The following is a 19,776-nucleotide window of genomic DNA, read 5'->3' as shown; positions in this document are numbered from 1 at the left end:
AAAAGTTAGTACACTGACCGTATGTGTCAAAGACAAAAGCTTTCTGTGGCTCTAAAGTTAATGCAGAAGACCGAGCTTTCTTGGGGTCCCATCAGAGATTGTGAAACAAACTCCAAAAGGAAATAAGGATCATCACAAACCTCACCATCTACATTTTCAAGTGCAATCTTTGACCTGCCTTCTCTAACACAAACACACAGCAGTGCATACATTTAAAACAAACAAAACCAAGCTCCCAAACTCTACCAAAACAAAACATTATACCATGCACACAATTCTCGCCCCAGAGAGACTATGAGGGAGAGAAAATAAACCACATGTGACAGATGTCAGTCATGTCACTTAATGCACTACTGGAATACACTCAGGTATTATGGTGATGAGGGCTATTTAAGAACCTGTATTGTACAGAAGAGAACAGAAAATGTATGGGTCAGATTCTGATCTTGGTGTAAATCTGGAATAACTCCACTGAAGATAATGAAGTTGCTCTGAGATCAGAATCAGGCATGTTATATGCTTACTAGCTGTAGGATAATCTTTTACATTAGGTCTAGGTGCAACTATATTTTCAACCAAAATACAGAACTTTCTAGTATTTTTCACTAGATTTCTTGCCTTGTTTTCTAGGCTTTTATATGTTAGAATTTTATGAATATGAGTAAACTGACAGAGCCACAGCCTTTTGAAATTAAAGTCAATATCACATTAAGGCTGTGGCAAAAGCCTGTGTATCAGTCTCTGTAATTTATGTAACAAAACCTTTATAAACAAATGAACTTGGAAAATGAACAGAAACACCAATGAAATGAAATAATGACTGTTTGTTAAATGAATGAAGCTATTAGGGGAATGAAGCTGCTTACTAATTCATGAATATACTGAATAGCAACTTTTTTAACACTGACTTTTTTTTTTAATCAACCAAAAAGAAATCCCCCTACAAGTCATTCCATTGCTGCAGGATTTTGTATTAATGAAACCTTAGCATTGTGGAGCCACAGGTATATTAAGGTCAAATGAACACTGCAACTTCCTCCCAAGAGTCTTGTCATAATTTTAAACTCAAAAAGGGTGGTTTGGTTTACGCGTGAGGAGGAAGAGCATGAGCGAAGCAGGAGACATGGATAAACCCTATTCTGAAAAGTTCTCCACAAGCACACAACATTGAGCATCGAGAACATTTTTTCACTAATCTAGTTACTAATGCCTCAGTTACCATATTAGTGCTGGCTGCAAAGCATTCCATCATGTTGTTATTTTCTTCAGCTATAGCTCACATCAAGATGTGCCTATCTGATGCAAAATTGAACTAAGTAAAAGAGAGAAAGGAGAACGACGGGATGACAGAGGCACTCTTTCTGTTCCAGTTGCTGATTGACAATACTGCCATCCCTTAACATGGTTTTATTTAGTTATTACAACCATCTCTCTGTAAATGACACTTAGGATTATTTAAGATTATGTTGTAATCCTTTTAATCCTCAATGCTTTAAATTTCAGGCTAAATACCAAAGAGCAAACTAGCACTTAGCAGAAATGTTTAAAGCATGTGATTTGAACATAAATCTTCTTTTATTCACCACGTCTCTGATGAAGACCTAGTGCATCACATCAGTTAACCATAGAGAACACTACAGTATCTCACTGCAAATTGCTCTGTTTGCTCAGATTCTGTTGAAATTGCTTCAAAGTAGTTCTGTTTACAAGCGCTATATCATCAACAAAATAAACAAAGGTAAATCATATTGCAGGACACTGCTATGCACTATTTGATGAAACTGGCGTGTTTAAAATGCACAGAAATAGATAATGTGCACACATTTTAAATTAATTAGGCCTTGTTCTGATCAGATTTACCTTAGTTTAGAAAAGGAATAACTCCATTAAAAACAGTGAAGTTAAACATGTGCAAGGTCAGAATCCAACCCCAAACCTCCCTGCCTGAATTTCATTTGATGTAGGTTTATATATTTTTCCACCTGAATTTCATTCATTCATATTTTTCCACCCAAATAATATATTCCATATTAATTAATTATGTATAGTCCATCTCTTTGTTGGTATGCATTTACTAAGCCATGTACATATCCTAGTTAGAATTCGAATTCCATATTTCCTGCAACTTTGGGTGTTCGATTTTCTTTAAAACAAAATCTCAGTGGTCATTTTCTATTTGTAAACTATAATTCTTGGTCTCAGACTGAGTATCCAGGGTAAATGAAACTCAGAATTCGGTAGCCAATATAGCGCATGGACAGAAATCAACATTGCTCTGTTTTAGTAAAGAATAAATGCTTTATTATTCAGTTTGCAATTAAACAAAAATGCACCGATCATGCTTTGTTGCCGTGCTTTGAACATATAATCATATTTATTCTGATAATTTCAGAGTTAGGCCAGCTAATGTAGCTAATCAGATAGCAATGCAAGTCATCTAGATTTAGTTTTCCAGCAAAGCCCTTTGGATTCTTTCCATTCCAACGGAACTATGAATAGGTAGATAGTCAAAGGATGGCTATATATTTTAAATAAATAAAACATCAAGAGTGTTTCCGGCACATTCAGTATCCAAGTATAAGCCACCTTCCTTGGTTTTAAAACTCTGCCCGGACTCTTGCTTTATTCCCCTTCCTACTGATTGCATTCATCTAGCACCAATCCTTTCAGTCCTTTCCCAAAATGCTACCACTGTTGGTACCAAACAACTCTTGCCATCTGGCAAACACTTCTAGTATATCTCCATGATCCTCTACACAATGCTCCACCCTTTTAGGTTTATATCTCTGATTTCTCTCCCACTCAGTTATTGTGCTTATGAACATATGACTTAATGGTTTCAGAAGAGAACTGAGCCTAAATTCTTCTCTATACTCATACTCAAATAGTTCAGTGATCTCCTTTAGCTCTGCTAATGTGTAAGGGTTTGCGGAATTTAGCTAAAGTTATATTTTATGACTTTTAGGGAGACAAAAATCCAAGAATGAGAGTAAAACTGAGTTGTTCACCCTACCAATATGCTCTACGGATTACCCAAGAATTGTCAAACCTCATATTTTATAAATCACTGTCAGATTTTAAGAGGATAGTTGCAAAAGCACTTAAGGGAGTTAGGTGCACATGTCCTATTGACTTTCAGTAGTCTTAAATCCTTTAGGTGCTTTCAAAAATATTCCCCTTATCTTTAGATACAATGGGTCCAAATTATCTGTTGCACTAACAGTTGGCAGGTAAGAGATAAGCCCTTTCAGGAAGACAGTTACAGTCCCTGATTCTTTGTCTCACCCCAGTCACCGCTGCATGTAAAAGCCGCCTGGTGACTACTCTAACACTTTCAATCTGGCAACAGTCCCTGAGGGAATTTGAACCAGCTGAAGATACCCAGAGCTCAGCACATGCCAGCTATGTCACATCCCCACTCGAAATTCTGTCACACTAGTAGCTGTAGGATAGATGGCATGGAGCCTACTATGCCAGCTCTAAAAAAGGACCTTGCCTACAGAGCAGGGCTAGAAGCAGAATGGCCCATTCCTTGAGAGGATTCCAATCCAGTACAGATCACTGAGGCTCACCTATGGAAGCATCACTGCTTTGGAGCAGACCTGTGGAAGCATCACTGCTTCACTGTTGTAAAGACCTAAATTCCAATATAGTCCAGTCTTCAAAGGTCTTGGCATCAGCATACTAAGCAGTGTTTACTCTTACTTCTCTCCAGCATGTAATCCACACCCACTCCTACCTTGGAAGCAATTCAATAACTGCTAGTGATGCCACGTGCAACCTGGTTAACTGACATACCCATTTTTTACTCTATCTGGCAGGCATTATATGTCCTGAAAATGCACCCTCCCCTCCTCTTGTGTCCTAAATGCTGTGGGGCACAAGACCAGCACATACTGCTCTGCATGGATGACATGAGGAGCAGGACAGAGATCCAGGGGAGAAGACTGAAGGGACAATGAAACTCTAAGTAAGAGAACAAGGAAGATAGAATAAGTTTGATGACAATAAGACCTAAGTCCTTACCCAAAGTTCAGACCTTATTTTGAGATTTGAAATAATTTTGTTACATTTCTCTTCTTCTACTACTCTTTGCTCACCTCTCCACTTGTTCTTCCCCACTCCAGAAGCATAAATGGGAAAATGTTGCAAAAAAGTCATGAGTGCCTTTTGTGCGTAGACAAGATCTAAGTTTCAGATAGTGATCAATTTGGTGAAATAAAATATTAAGCACAATTTTATACCCTCTTACCAGCTAAATATACAGTCATCTCTTTTGTAAGGCTACTGTTAATTGACTCCCATATTTACCAAACTCACACTATATAAACCTTACTGTAAAACCAGGGTATGAACTAGAGGTACACTAGTCACCTTACTAAAATAAATCAATTTAATATATAAACAACAGTTGAAGAAAGGAACGTTTTCACAGTTCAATCCTTGAGGGGGCCATTTAGGGATCTGGGGCAAAAATCTGTCTGGGGATTGGCCCTGCTTTGAGCAGGGGGTTAGACTAGATGATCTTCTGAGGTCCCTTCCAACCCTGATATTCTATGAACTCTCTATTCTATCCTCACTACTGAAGCCCTATATAAGATTCCAAATCCTCGGATAGAAAAAAAATCTCATTATAGCGCTTGATTCAACTACCATGACATCAACAAAAGCCTTTCCATTGATTTAAATGGGTGTTGGACTGGGCCCCTATAGTGGAAGTGTTGTAACAACCTTTTTTTAGCATCCAGATCCTGGAATTTCAACCCTAGATTAATGCCTTTCTCATCCCTGAAAGGCATTTATCTTGCCATTCAATTAAATGGCATGTGGATAAAAAAAAAAGTGACATTGTTTTCCATGAAATAAAATGATCAGCACATGAGAAATATATAAACTTCTGAATTGGCTCTGATGGATGCCAGGTTCTTCTCCTTCTAGCCCTCTCCACTCAGGAATGAACCTGGGTCATCACAGCCGTGAGCAGTAATAAAAATAAACAGAGTAACCACACTCAGCTGGATCAGAGCTTAAGTAAGCAATTTGAGAAAGTTCTGTTTATGGAAGTTCTTTAGGTCAAGGATTCTAGGCTTAAACCCAAAGCAATTACCTGCTAAGTTTTAAAAACAAATTGAATGTGGAACATTAATCAATAAATCAACAGGTTCTCAAGTGTTTTTAGTAGATTCCATCATCAGGACTCTTCAGCGTAGAAAAAAAATAGTAAACTGAGGCTGGATAAAAGTTATGCTTTTAAATTTGTTTAAGAAACAAGTGCTGTATTAGATCAATCTGTTGTTACTGAAATATCTAAACAGGGAACTAAAACCTAGTTCTTAACCTTAAAGGCTTAAAGGGAGAATGGAATGAACAAATTGTCTCTTACCTGAAAGACATTCTTTCTACTAGATTTCTCTGTAGTCCATTCAATGTTAGCTCCACACAAATCCACCCATTCTGGTTTATATCCTGCTTTCTGCAAATAAAAATTAAATAAGAAGTATAAATTGCACATACAGAAATGGGGACAATTGCCAGATAAAAAGAGAGTGAATCAAGTTCAACTGGCAGATTATTCTAGCATTGTTGCTAGCACCACTCTGAAGGGCCTATTAATCCTCCCTTTAATACAATATATAACCCTTTTTCAGGGATCTCAGTGGGAATTACGTGTGTGTGTGTGTGTGTTGTTTTAAAAATTCATTAGGCTATTTCCTAATTAAAGCAAAAGAAAAAAATGACTAGATATTTCTTGTTTTTTTAATGCTTACTTTGCACCACTGAACCTGAAAACTGCTTGGGCAGAATAGATTAGTTCTGATTGATACAGCTGGATAGAACTGAGACTGTAGAAGAAGGTGTTCCTCAGCTCTACAGCAAGCCATCTTTTTATCTGACCAAGTTATCAGGGTCTCAATCCAATGAGATGCCCACATCCATGAGTTCCAGCAAAGTCAAGAAATTTGGGATGCACTAAGTATGTCTCAGGAGGTACTCAATGCCTTACAGGCCACTACACATCCTAGACAATAATACTTAAAACAAATTAGTTCCATAAAGTTCCTTCTGCATTTGATTGGGGCAATAGCTGAGTGACGTTAATATCACCTTAACTCATCTTTTTTGTCCCTAATTTTTACTACTACTACTACTACAACTAGTTATATAATGTTTGTCATCAGTTGATCTCAAAGCACTTTACAAATGAGGACAGTATCATTTTGCTCTTTCAGATGGGTAAACTGAGGCATGGTGAGGAGGAAGAGACATAAATGGGAAGACAACTCAGGTCTCCTGAGTCCCAGTTCAGTGCTCTATCCACGAGGCCATACAGCTACTTTAAACCACTCTAACTTTAAGGGTGACATTGGTTGTAAAGAAAACCAAATGGCAGCAGGCACCATGGAGATTCCAGCACAATCACACCTTTCGGCTTCCTAAAAATGCTCACTAAATTTCTCTGATGTTGTTATTAATGGCTAAAAACCATGTATTTCAAGAGTTGCTTTGAACTGAGTAAAAAAAAATCAATTTGTGTTGAGAGAAATAGTAAAAAATCCTAGTCAAAAGCTTTGCAGTCATGCAAATTTTTCGGGACAGAAGTTACAATTATACTCATAATTTGCAAAACCACAATACCTCCGTGTCTCAGGACCCTTGGCAGTAACAGGCTCTATAATAGGTCTTTGTTCCTTGTTTCCAAAAGGGAAATAAAATATATATGTTATTCAAAAGAGAAGGATGTTCTTGCAATTAAAGCACTAGGCTGGAAGAAACAGGTGCATTCTGTGGGGTATTGAGGATTGTCACTTTAAGAATGGGTAAGGGAGGGTTCCTGGTTCTGCTTGCAGGCTCAGGGGCTCTGCAGGAGAGTCACTCTGCAAAAGCCAGCATAAAAGCAATGTGGGGGTTGAGTTGTGCCTGTCTGCTATAAGGACTAGCCTGTTTTCTCTTTCTCTGTTTTGGGGTTCTTGTGTGTTAAAGTTCTGGATTCTAAAAATAAAGCAGTGTTACGCTGCAACTTTCCAGTATGAGTATTTATGTTTTAATCTAATTTCTCAGTGTGGTATGCTATGAAATTAACAGGTTCCATATCTAACTCTGCCACAGAATTCCTGTTTACCCTTTGACAAGCAGCTTAACCTCCCTAAACCTCAATTTCTCCATCTGCAAAATGGTAATATTGATGCTTAATTTCACAAGGATGTTGTGAAGCTTAATTTATTTTTTTAAGCACTTTGAGATCTTCAGATAGAAGATTTTGAAGGGCAAATTATTATTACAAGCAATATTTTAATAGAAATGTACAAGTTACAAATTTGTGTACTGCACAACTTATATACACACACACACACACACACACACACACACACACACACACACACACACACACAGAGCATATTCATGGGACAGATCAATCACTCCAATTGTAAAATCTATAGCAGGGGCTCAGAGACAGGAATATCTATGAAGCACCTGTCAAGGATTTCATCCACAATACTCCATCAAGAAGCGGGATTTGCACTCCCACAGAATAGCCATGTGCAGTTCCCTGGGGAACTGGTGCAGATTTTGTCAGACAAATTTGACTGCTTCCTCTCTTTGGATAAAATCACAAAGTTATTGGCTGTGCCTGCAAATACTTACACACCTGGGGTGAAGGAAAAGACAACCCACTCAACCAAAATGTGGAAGGTTGAAACACCAATGAAGGAGAGTAAATCTTGGAAGAACATAAGAAAAAAAGGAAGAAAGTAAAATTTAGGATGAGAGCAGGATAAAGCGCCTTGACAGTGAGATCACAGAATCATAGATATGTAGGGCTGGAAGGGACCTAAAAAATAATAAATTACACTCCCCTGCACTGAGGCAGAACCATGTAAATGTAGATCTGTTCTTAAAATACGCCAAAGATAGGGTTTTCACAACTTCCCTTGCAAGCCTATTCCAAAGCTTAACTACCCTGATTTTCCTAATATCTAACATAACACTTCCTTGCTGCAGATTAAGCACATTACTTCTTATCCTACCTCCAGTGGACATGGAGAACAACTGAGCACTATCCTCTTTATATACTTTAACATACTTGAAGACTCCTATTAGGTCCCCCCTCAGTCTTCTTTTCTCAAGACTAAATATGCCCAGTTTTTTTAACCTTTCCTCATAGGTCAGGTTTCCTAAGCCTTTTCTCACTTTTGTTGCTCTCCGGTGGACTCTCTCCAATTTGGCCACATCTTTCCTAAGTATGGGACCCAGAATTGGATACAGTGCTCCCTCAGTGTCCCCATCCCATCAGTTTCCCCATCCCACAGTGCCTCAGTTTTCCCATCTGTAAAATGGAAACAATGATACTGACCTCCTCTGAAAAGTGCTTTGAGATCTCTGGATGAAATTCACTGTGTTAGAGCTAGGTATCATTATTACCAAAATGGATCTCCAGTGGACACGTGGCCCCTATTTAAATCTACAGGAAGTCCGTGAACATATCTGAAAGTACAACATGGCCTTGTGTTGTCCTACGTGCTGTATGATCCACAGTCTGGTTCATAAGCATGTAGGCATAACTAACACATCCTGTAACTGAGTAAGTTAAGGCTATCATGAGAGATCTAATACTTAATGTCCTTGTTTTGTGCTTTTCAGTCAGACCATTTATGTTATATCAATGTCGTTGGTGGGGGTTACACTGTAAATTGATATAAGTGTCTGTTACAATGAAATCTTCCTCTGCATGAATATGGATTTAGGAGGCATTTACAAGGCAGTTTGCATATGTGTTAAATATCCTCTGTTCAATAAACTCTTCAGAAAAAACTGCACTCATCCTTCTCTTGGTCAAAATTACAAAACTTTGAAAACAGAATTTTACGTAGGGAATTCTTGACAGCCTGATACAAGCAGAAGCTAGGAATGGAACTATGATCCTTTTTGACCAGGTTATAAATTTAAAATACAAAATAATAGGAGTTCAACAGGTTTTGTGACTTCTATAAAGTGGTATGAAATACAGATTTTTGAGTAGGAATGATCAAACCGGGAGCAAAAACTGCATATTCATCAAACCATTGCATTTCCTTTGTATTTTTATTAATATTTGAACAGTTTTTTAAGCAAACATCTCTCAAGCTCTCCTATGCTTTACACTAACATTTTTTCTAATTAATACTACTGATGAGGCCACATGGCAGTGCTAACCTGAAAAGAATTATGGGCCCAATCCTTCTCTCATTGAAGTCAACAATAATTTTATTACTAGCTTATCTGGAATCAGGCCCTATGTCTACAATAGGGATACAAAAGCAAGGAATAACACAGTAAACTGTGTGGCTATAGGTATAATCAATTTTATGTATTAGATTATTATTAAAAACTACGGTAAATATATATTTAAATCGCCAATAAACATTACTTCTTCAGCAATAAGAGAGGGATTATGTGTATGTTTTCATTTCCGCCCTCATGTTGCCTGAGTGACTTTACAGTGAAGTATTGTTCTTTTTATAATGATTCATCGTTATTTTAAATTTTCACTTTATATACAGTACTTAAGAATTAATGAATTAATAACCTTATAATCCAAAGCAGTATTTATCTTTTTGTTAAATCACATCATTTTCCTGTTATAAATAAAATTGCTATGTTATTAAATTCATACTACAATGAATGAACATTGACTTTATTGCATTATTTAATTAATGGTTGAGTTCCTCCTTTGCCGAAATAAACAATATTTGAAAAAAAAATCAGTAAACAAATGATTCTTAATGAAGTTTATTATATTATTCCTTTTCAGCTATCAAAATTATAACAGGGTGACTGGGTTTAAAAAAACAAAAACATTGCATTAGATGCATCAGATAGAATCAACTTGCCTGGATTTAGCTAGTTTGAGCAGAAATTTCTCTGATGCGTTAGGTTTGGGTTTGACATGTTGGATTATGACATAATTAGCAGTGATAGTCATCGACTGTTTCTCCGTGTTTTATGTAAAATATTTGACAGTATAGCAAAAAAAATTAAAACGTTCAAATCTGCAGTCCCAATTTTTGATTTATTTCTGAACTTTCAGACTAATAGCCCAAAAGCCAAAGTCTAGCTCATTTTTGTTTTGTCCCCAAAATACACAAACATACAGCAACATTAATTCATGCCTGTAATTTTGTTTCAGGTAGGTACTGCTGCCATAGATCCACCACCTAAAAGACCATTTCTGGGCGAGGAAGAGTAATGTGAGTGAGGGGAGTTGTATGGGGCTATGGTCAGATCAGAGGGAACACACGCTGAAATGTGCAGTCTATGTGTCATGACGTGAGATGTGACAAAATGAGGAGGCCAGCAAAGAGAAAGGAGAGGGTTGGGCCAGGACCTCGAAAGTTACTGCAAATGGTTTCAAGAGAGAAATGTTTCAACTTGGCTAGGTAAGTTTTCTGGTGGAATCCTTTCTGCTATTAATAAGAATGGTTTGCAGAGCTTTAGATCAGGAACATTCTAGGTTTGATGCCAATCCAAATACCAAGCAACGAGATCAAGTGCTTCATGGCTGGGGTTCTTGACTCTACCGTACTGCTGAATCAAGAGATTCAGAAAGGACAAGATACTAATTGGCAGATGGGATGCCATTCACTGGAGGTTTGGCGGTGGAGTCTGATGAATGGAATGAGGTAAGTACATGGCATGATGTGCTCCAAGAGAAAGGCAAGACTGGAAAGATGTTTGAGGGTTGTACATAACTTGGTCTATCAAGTTGTGAAATCTGTCTATGAGGAGATAAGCCCTCAACCTGACTGAGTCTAAGGTCCCTCCTATGAATTCTATAGTTTGCATCACAGTCAGAACAGACTTTTCCAAATTCACACAGACTCCTAGGGATGAAGAAGCTGAAGCAGTGATTAAGCTGATGCAAGGGCTTCTAGATGTGTCCTGATAATGAGAAGTCAGTTGTCTAAGTATGGAAAGACTGTGAAGCCACTTTATCTGAACTGTGCTGCTACTACTAGAGACACTTGGGTGAAGATTGTGGGTGCAGTTGCTAGACAAATGGAAGCATCTGTATTGATAGTGGTCAGGACCCCCATAATACTAAGGGAATTTTCTGTGGACAAAGTGATTGTCCATGTGAAAGTATACATCTTTGATATCGAGAGCTGTGAACCACGTGTTCTTTTCCAGGGATGGTATTATTGAGGCCAATTTAACATTACATAAGTTTAGTTTGAGAATAAAAACATTGAATTGGTGCAGAGCAAAAATAGGCTTTATTGCACTCCAGTTGTGGGTAAGGAGTGCTAGAGGGCCACCAACATGTATGTGAGGATTGGGTGACCAGATGAGAGACATGAAGTATCAGGACACGGGACGGGGATGTGGGAGGGGGTCACCTGCAGAGCGAAAAAACAAAACAAACCGAGCTGCCGGAGCATAGGAAAAATTGGTGGGGGCTGAGCACCCACTGGCAGCTCCCTGCCCCGCCCCTCACCGCACCAGCTCACCTCCTCCTCCCCTGAGCGGGATGCCGCATCCTGCTTCTCCCCCCTCCCTCCCAGTGCTTGCACCGCCATACAGCTGATTCGTGCAAGCCTGGGATGAAGGGGGGAGGAGGAGGAATGCGGCATAGTTGGGGAAGAGGCGGGGCCAGAGCAGGGATTTGGGAAGGGATCTAATGGGGCAGGGAGGGGGCGGAGTTGGGGCAGGTGCGGGGCTGAGTTGGGGGCACGAGTCCCCTCCGTCTGTGCGTCAGAGTGCAAAATATCAAGACACTTCGTGTCCCGACTGAACATCGGTCAGGAGTGATGCAGGACAAACAAGTAAATATCGGGACAGTCCCGATAAAAATTGGGATGTCTGGTCACCCTAGATGAAGGTGACACCAACAGTGGCTGACAATTCCCAAGTGTCCTGTTGTGCGGGCTGAGGCCTTTTTCTGCATCAAAACAATGTAATATAGGGCTGTTTAGAAGGCACTTCCGTCCTAATAGGACCCACCATTACCAGCTAAAGAAACAGATCTGAAGACCTTTAAAGAAAACTTTCTTTGATGGCATTCTATCGGCAAGGAATCACTTATCAACAGTTGTGATTGTGAAATCTATACTTCTTTACTGTTTTGCCTTTACGGTCTCTACTTCTCTATTGTTTAACTGGATGGTTTCTGTCTGAGCATAACTAATTTTGCAAGATTTAAATCAACTAAGGTGGTGGTGGGGAGATTGGTTAAAGAATTGTTCATAATGGTCTAGAATTGGTGAAAAATACTGTTTTGTAGTATGTTATTTTAAAATGATTGGTTACGGTACAGCTAAGCAAGACTCAAATTTAACTATATAATCCGGGGTTCAAAAGGAAGTCCTTTGGAATCTAACTTCAAGATACCGACCAAGATCAGAGCTGCTAGACCTCAACATCGTGCCGACCACACTGTGCAGAAGCTGGAGCCCCAGATGATCTAATCTTGATGGCCAGTCAAGAACAGTTTATCTGCTTTATTGGGAGAGGTGAGCATTGTATGCTTAGTGTGTGTATTCTGGTTTGGTACTTATTAATAAATAGATGTTAAGGATATTACCGTGTAAGGCTCTTTCACTGGTAAAAGGCCCCGCAAACCAACAGAAGATTACACCCTGAGCCCGAGGAGCTGGGTAAGGGTTGCCCTGAGTCTTGGAACTGAGTAAGGGTGCATCACAATGGCAGTTGCCACTGCCCTCAAAGTAGCATCTGTCGCATCAACTGCAGATTGTAATGCAGGTCTGGCCAAGAGCTTGCCTTCATCGCTAAGTGTCAGAAATTGACCTCTGTCTTGCTGAGCTAATTTGGTCTTTAAAATTTAGGAACTTTGAATAATTCAGAAAATCAGACATAGACAACAGCAGCCTGAACAACTAGGGAGTTTGGCGCAGAATGGTGAACAGAAAGAAACTCCATTCCCTTAGCCAGGACAAAGTAACATTTCTCATCCCTCTTGGGGGTAAAGGCACATGTTGCTGGTGTATGCCATAATGCTCTTGCTGTTTCTACTATGGCTTCCTTCACCAGGAGTATTATCTGGCTGGACCCTATGGGTTGCAGGATGTCTAAAAGCTTGTGTTGTGTATCCTGGGCCTCCTCTAGGGAGATGTGGAGCTCTTTCAATACCCTGTGTGGCATTGAAATTGCTGTGGTCATTGCAGTGGACCCTCGCTCTCCCACTTGAAGGGACCCCACTCGTTCAGGTTGCCTTCGGGCTTGTCTGGCCCAGGCATGAAGCTGCAGAACAGTCTAGGGCCCTTGTCTCCACCCAAGGTGGAGCAAGGCCCCCCCAGGTCCTCTAGTTCCCAGCCCCACAATAGGGCTGGTCACCAGACAGTCATGGCCAGGCTTTAGCCTAGGCTTGGAGAGGCTCAAGCTGCCAGCAATTAAATACTGGCTACAGGAGGCTGGTTTCAGCTGGGGCAGGGCTCCAGCTGCCAGTAAGACAATCACAGTCTATGGAGCTGGTGCAGGCCTCTGCTTGAAGAGGTTCAGGCTGCCAGCAAACAAACAATCTCAAGGCTCACTTTAGCCAGGGTGGGGCTCAGGCAGCCAGCAAAGCAACAGTCTATAAGTGAGCTGGTAAGGGAGGCTCCTTCTTCAGGGTGGGAGCTCCCCTGCACAGTGTAGGGAGCTGGCCACCCTGGGGTAAGGTGGCAGGGGGACATGGGCCCACTCTACTCCACCGCGTCCCAGCCAAGGGCCATAGCAGAGGCAGGATTGGCTGCCCCTGCGTCGGCGGGGATCCAGCTGCAACACACCGACTGAGACACACCTGGCTCCACAGCCGACTGCTCCAGGGCTGCTCCTGGGCCACTTCCTGCTTCCCTGGGGTTTGGCACTTCTTGCTTCAAGGGCTTCTTGGGGTACACCGCGGCTGGTAGTCCAGGCCACTCCTTGTCGGGGTCTCCCACTTCTGCGGCTATTGGACATCCGGGGGTAGGTTCCCCTCCTGGGCATGGCAGTACAGCAGGAACATCCTTCTCCTCTGGGGATTCCACTCCAACCAGGCTGCAGGGCCTTCCTCTTATACTTCTGGCCCTGCCCTGGCACTTCCGGTGAGGGGGGGCGGAGCAGACTAGTCTCCGCCCACCAAGGGGAGTGTAGTGAACCCTCGCTCTCTCGCTCAGAGGGAGGCCATTCGGCCTCACTACAGTCATCCAGAGGGGACAGCACAGCTGGAGTGACTGCCTCATTCGGAGATGAGGAAGATAGTGTTGCCAGTGCCGGTGGAACCGCCAGATCCAGCTCATAGTTTTCCTACTCTATAGGGTCAGGAGGAAGCTCTGGTTGCTGTCTTAGAGGGGAGGGGTGGAATGTTAGATAGCATTCCATGTTAGATAGCACTGACCCTGGGAATCATATGTATGGGTCCCATGGGCCCCATTAGGGCCAGTAGGAGTGTTTGAAGTTGGGTTGCGGAGGTCACCAAGGCATGGGTACAGTCAGTCCCAAGGGGACATTCTGGGTGCAGGTTGGTTTCAGAAGGTTCTCAATGTCCTGTCTGGATGGATCTCCTTGGAGGAGGTAATGACCGTTCCTCCAGTAGCTCTGAGACTCCTGATGACAATATAGACCAGATCTGGTTCAATCGGCGGTGCCAATAGCTCCTTGAGAAAAAAGTTGCAGCTAGTAGACAGGATGGAAGAGACTTATCCTGTAGCCTTTTGACCCCAAAAGGGGATACATCACCCTCGCAAGGGATGGTCCTGTCAACTGAGGAGATTACAGACCTGGGGGAAGAAAAGATGTTTTCTGGTGGAACAAAGATGTATCTCTTTATTCGCTCTGGAGTGCTCAGGGTTCTGTCTGCTCATATCAACAGAGCCAATATAAGGAGGCTCTGGGTTAGCAGGTCCATGTAAGTTTGTGGTGGCACCATCAGAAGCTGAGGTTCCCAACGGGGCTTTTCATGAGAACTGGTGGCTTTTGATTTTTAAACCTGGATTTGCCTTAGGTGCTCTATTATTTATTTTATATTAAGTTATTTTAGGAGAATGTATTGCTTGTAAAAGGTATCAAGCTGACAGCGACTATCTGTTCCAGCACAGGGAGTTGCAACTGTGACATGGAGGGACGATCTGCAGGTGTGAGACAATTGCCCATTTAGTCTTTGACCACTCTGTTGAGATTCCTGTGAAGGGTATCAGTTGGTGCTAGCTGTGGGATTGATGTGGACAGTTATCCAACAGGTGCAGGTCTGAGATACCAGTCCCAAAAGCACATGCTAACAGAATACATTTTTAAAACAGATCACTTTAATTAAGCCAATATAATTTTCTAGCCTATAACTCAACATGATCCTATACACAGAATTCCAGATCAATTTTAATGTATACATAATGTTTGTCTGCATAGCTTCTGAAACATGACATCATCCAGCCATTTCAGTATAAAAAGATATTGAAATGATCAAAAATAGCCTTTTTTACTATTTTATTTTTAAAACAACCTTTTGCACATAGGGGCAAGCAGGGCCAGGGAAGAGTACCCATTTAGAGAAGAGGTTATGGCAAACAATATTGGTGGTTTAAGAACATAGAACTAAAAAACTTTTCATCACCTGCCACATTTAAATTCGTTTATTGTTTGTGACTCCTGCCAAAGAATGCACCTTCTTGGCCACCCATCACTTCAATAAGGTATGGCAGGTTTGATCAAGCCTTGGGAACCTTTCACAATAGGACTCTGTCAAACCATTGCTGTTATGTCCACAGTGTCATACACTTACTGATTTCTCTTTCTGGAGCCCATATGAAGGTTTGTAGGCTCAGACTCCACACTAACTAGCACTGAAGGGACACATGCCACTATTGCTTGTGCAATGTAACTGTCACATCTCTGAAAACCAAGATCAGTGGCCTCTCCTTGGGGCACAATAAAAAGGTACTGCAAATTTCACTTTGTAGTAACTACAGCTTCAGAAATTGCATTAACTGTATTAGAAGGAGTCATAAGAAATGTTCTGGAAGGTTAGCTGGATATGGTAGGTATCACATCTATATTAAGATGAAAAATCACTTTGCTAACTTACAGTGTTTTTCCCTTTGGTAACACCCTTTATTAAGGTGCCATTTATAAATAGTTAATTATTATTTATTAATGCATAAGCCACTTTATAGCATGCTGGATAACAACTGAAATTCATGTATTAAAGATGCACACACTTGGTTTAATACAATTTACGTCTTATAATATCCTTTGCAACAGATTCTCATCGCATCATCTGTTAAGCATTTATTACTAATGCATTTTATAACATGCTTTATAATACATTATTTGAGGAAGTAGCTGCATTTAGTGATCATTTCATAAATAAGAATAAAGCATTTGTAAATGGCACCTTCATTTAAAGTGTTACCTTCACATTACCGGGTAGTCGTTCGCCATTCGTCTCACTTTGCAATTATTCTCAAAATGCACCATTTATTAAAAGACACATTAAGTTGTATTCCTCCCCCCACCCTCCACCTGATTAAAAGTTTGAATCATTTTCATACAGCTGTTCTCAATGTCTTATGGTTGGCTACTTAGTTTGATTGTATTTATTTATTTATTTTGATGATGCCAAACTTTCTATTTAGTAACATTCCTTCTGAAAAGATGAGCACAATAAGATAGATAACTGCCTACCACATTGGCCAATGCTGGCTGTTTGGATTCTTTGTAGAATTCTATTTTCCCACCAGCAAGAACGATCCAAGAAGTAGACCAGTTTTTCCTTAAAAAAATAAAATGAAATAAATTTAATGGATCAAGTAAGCATGAGCTATCTTGGCTGAGGAAGATAATACCATGGATTAAGCCAATAACACTTCATATTTGAAGACCTGGGTTCCAACCCTTTTTCAGAAATGAAAATGGTCTACATTCACACTCTGTGTCAACAAGTGCACTTTTGTTGATATTAATGGAGTTGCACCTGTTCACACCATGTCTGAGTTTTTCCCAATGGGTTTGATAGGCCAATTCCCTTAATTCACATTTAAAGCCCAGCATTGCTCCTATCCATCAACTTTAACAAAATGAAGAAGTCCAATTGAAATCAATGGCATTATTCACATGCTTGAAGTTCACATGTGCTTAAGTATTTCACTGCATCAGGGTCTGTATGATTGGGCACCATTTGGAGATCGATATTTAAGATAGGCCCAGGACAGGAATAGCAAAGATGTCATATCATCAGTGTGAGGTATACTGAGCTGTGCACAGAACCTAGATTTAAAGATCAATACATTTTCTCCCTGTCCATAATAATAAATAATAATAATAATAAAAAAAATCAAACAAGAGAGGTTTCCAGCAGATCAAGATACACAGTAGTAGTATTTTAAGAAAGTTACAAGAAAGTGTAACGACATATATAAGTTCTTAATTTGTCAAACACAAACAGCAACAACTTCTGTGGAGAGGTATAGAAGAGACAAACACATTCTTTCAAGGTTGCTAGCAGCACACTGGAGAAAACTACACCCAAAAAAATGGTAATTACAAACCACACAGTAGATTATAATATTCATCACTCTGATGGATGCTGTTCAAAAGCATGGCACTATCATTACCTAATTAACAGAACTAGTCACACAGAAAAAAATATATATTTTCAAATAAAAATTTTAAGTTTCATTCTGTGTGATTTATGGGGTCATATTGTCATCCCCAAGAATTTGGGCACACCACAGACAAAAATACTGCAAATCCTAAAAGTGTTGTAAATTTTAGCAGAAAGCATTATTCATTCCAAAATGTGCACAGAAGTGTGCTGTAAAGAGGGGAGTTTCAGTGGGAGTTCTGTTGGAGGAGGTTTTTGTATTTTGTAGTTATGTGTGTGGAGGTTGGTAGGGGCAGTGTGCTGGGAGAGAAGCTGAGCCTTAATTAGGGGGCAGGGCTTCTCTGCTTAGGGGTCCTATAAAGGTAGCCAGCCAGGCAGGCAGTGGTATAGATAACTGCAGCAGCACAGGAGCCAGCAAACAGAGCTGTAAAGAGCGGAGTTTCAGTGGGAGTTTACAGGAGGAGTCTGCGGGGAAGACTAAGAGACCTAGGCAGAGGAATAGACAGGCTAGTGAAGGAAGGGGGTGGTGTTCTGGGGTGTATTGGGGGTTTGTTTTGCTGTAGGTGGTGGTGGTTTGCTTTGGTTTGTGTTTCCTGGACTAACAGGTTTTAGGTGGGAAGGCTATGACCAATACAGAGGCAGCAGTGAAAGACACAATGAGGATGACTGGACGTGGAAGCTGCGGCATGTACATGATCCTGGAGCGGGTATCTGAAAAGAGTTTCGTCTGCATGAAGCGCCGCCTGATCGAGCTGATGGAAGAAAAGATCCGAGGACTGGAGATGCAGGTGGAAACTCTGGTCGAGTTCAGAAGGGGGTTTGAGTGGATGATGGAGCAAAGACATGAGGAGGCTGAAGGGAAAAGCTCAGACTTGCAGATGGAAGCAGGACCAAAGAACTCTGAGGGGAGACTGCTGGGTGAGAAAAGTGGACGGTGGAAGCATGTGACTAAGAGAACCAGGCAGAGGAAAAGACGGGCCAGTGAAGGAGAAATAGAGCTCAGGAACAGGTTCGCAGAGTTGGAAAATGAAGAAGGGGCACAGCAGGTGGTCACTGTAGGTGAGCGGGTAAGGAAGAAGAGAAGAGCAGCTAGTCCTATAGGAAGAGGTGAAGAGTCAATGGAGACAACACCAAATATGAGCCCCAAGAGGATACAGGATGGATTGCAGAGGATTGCAAAGGACAATAGAAATCAAGAGGACTTGCAGCCAGAGTGAACAGGGGATAGACTGGAGAATCACACTGTCACCAGGAAAAGACAGGTCTACATGACTGGGGTCTCCTTACTGAGAAGAATAGACAGGCCTGTAACTAGAGCTGATCCGGAGAACAGAAGGGTGTGCTGTCTGCTGGGTGCTAAGATACAGGATGTGAACCTGAGGCTGAAAAGGATCCTAATGGGAGCGGGCAAGAATCTGCTGATTGTCCTTCATGTGGGAACCAATGATATAGCTAGATTCTCGCTGAAACATATCAAAGGAGACTATGCCAGACTGGGGAAGACGCTTAAGGAAATGAAGGCTCAGGTGATCTTCAGTGGGAATCTGCTTGTTCCTAGAGAAGGTGTGACAATATTATGGCGAACAACACACGGCTCAGACAGTGGTGCTATAAAGGAGGGCTTTGGGATGTATGGCCACTGGGAAGCATTCATGGACAGAGGACTGTTCTCTCAGGATGGACTTCACCTGAGTAAGGAGGGAAATAGACTTCTAGGATGGAAGCTGGCACAACTGATTAAGAGAGCTTTAAAACTAGGAATTTGGGGGAGATGATTGGGAGATGTCCAGGTAATCTTCACGCCAGAATTTAACATTGAGAGGGAAGAAAACAAAGTAAGAAAGGATACAGACGTGGGTAGGAGAATGGACATAAGGAGGACGGGTAGTGTAGATACCAGTCTAATAGATGATACTGGTGGTAGAATGTCTGTGCCTAATCGGATAAAGAATGTCAGTGAAGCCAAAACAGCAAAAATTAAGATGTTTGTACACTAATGCGAGGAGCCTAGGTAACAAAATGGAGGAACTAGAGCTACTGGTGCAGGAAGTGAAACCGGATATTATAGGGATAACAGAAACATGGTGGAATAGTAGTCATGACTGGAGTACAGGTATTGAAGGCTATGTGCTGTTTAGGAAAGACAGAAATAAAGGCAAAGGTGGTGGAGTAGCATTGTATATCAATGATGAGGTAAACTGTAAAGAAATAAGAAGTGATGGAAT

At 41.0% G+C, this 19,776-nt stretch overlaps 1 protein-coding gene across 1 annotated transcript in view; it reads right to left on the bottom strand.

The window, feature by feature from the left end:
• ARHGAP15 (Rho GTPase activating protein 15) overlaps positions 1-19,776 on the bottom strand; it is a 454,296-nt gene that overhangs the window by 350,380 nt on the left and 84,140 nt on the right. Inside the window, exons 5-6 of the mRNA XM_045031797.1 lie at positions 16,633-16,720; positions 5,384-5,473 (exon numbers count right to left, since the gene is read on the bottom strand). Of these exons, the coding sequence (XP_044887732.1) occupies positions 5,384-5,473; positions 16,633-16,720 (178 nt within the window). The remainder of the gene's footprint in view (positions 1-5,383; positions 5,474-16,632; positions 16,721-19,776) is intronic.

Source organism: Mauremys mutica, chromosome 10, assembly GCF_020497125.1.
Source record: "Mauremys mutica isolate MM-2020 ecotype Southern chromosome 10, ASM2049712v1, whole genome shotgun sequence".
NCBI classification, from domain to species: Eukaryota; Metazoa; Chordata; order Testudines; family Geoemydidae; genus Mauremys; species Mauremys mutica.
This window is presented reverse-complemented; position numbering and strand designations above follow the sequence as displayed.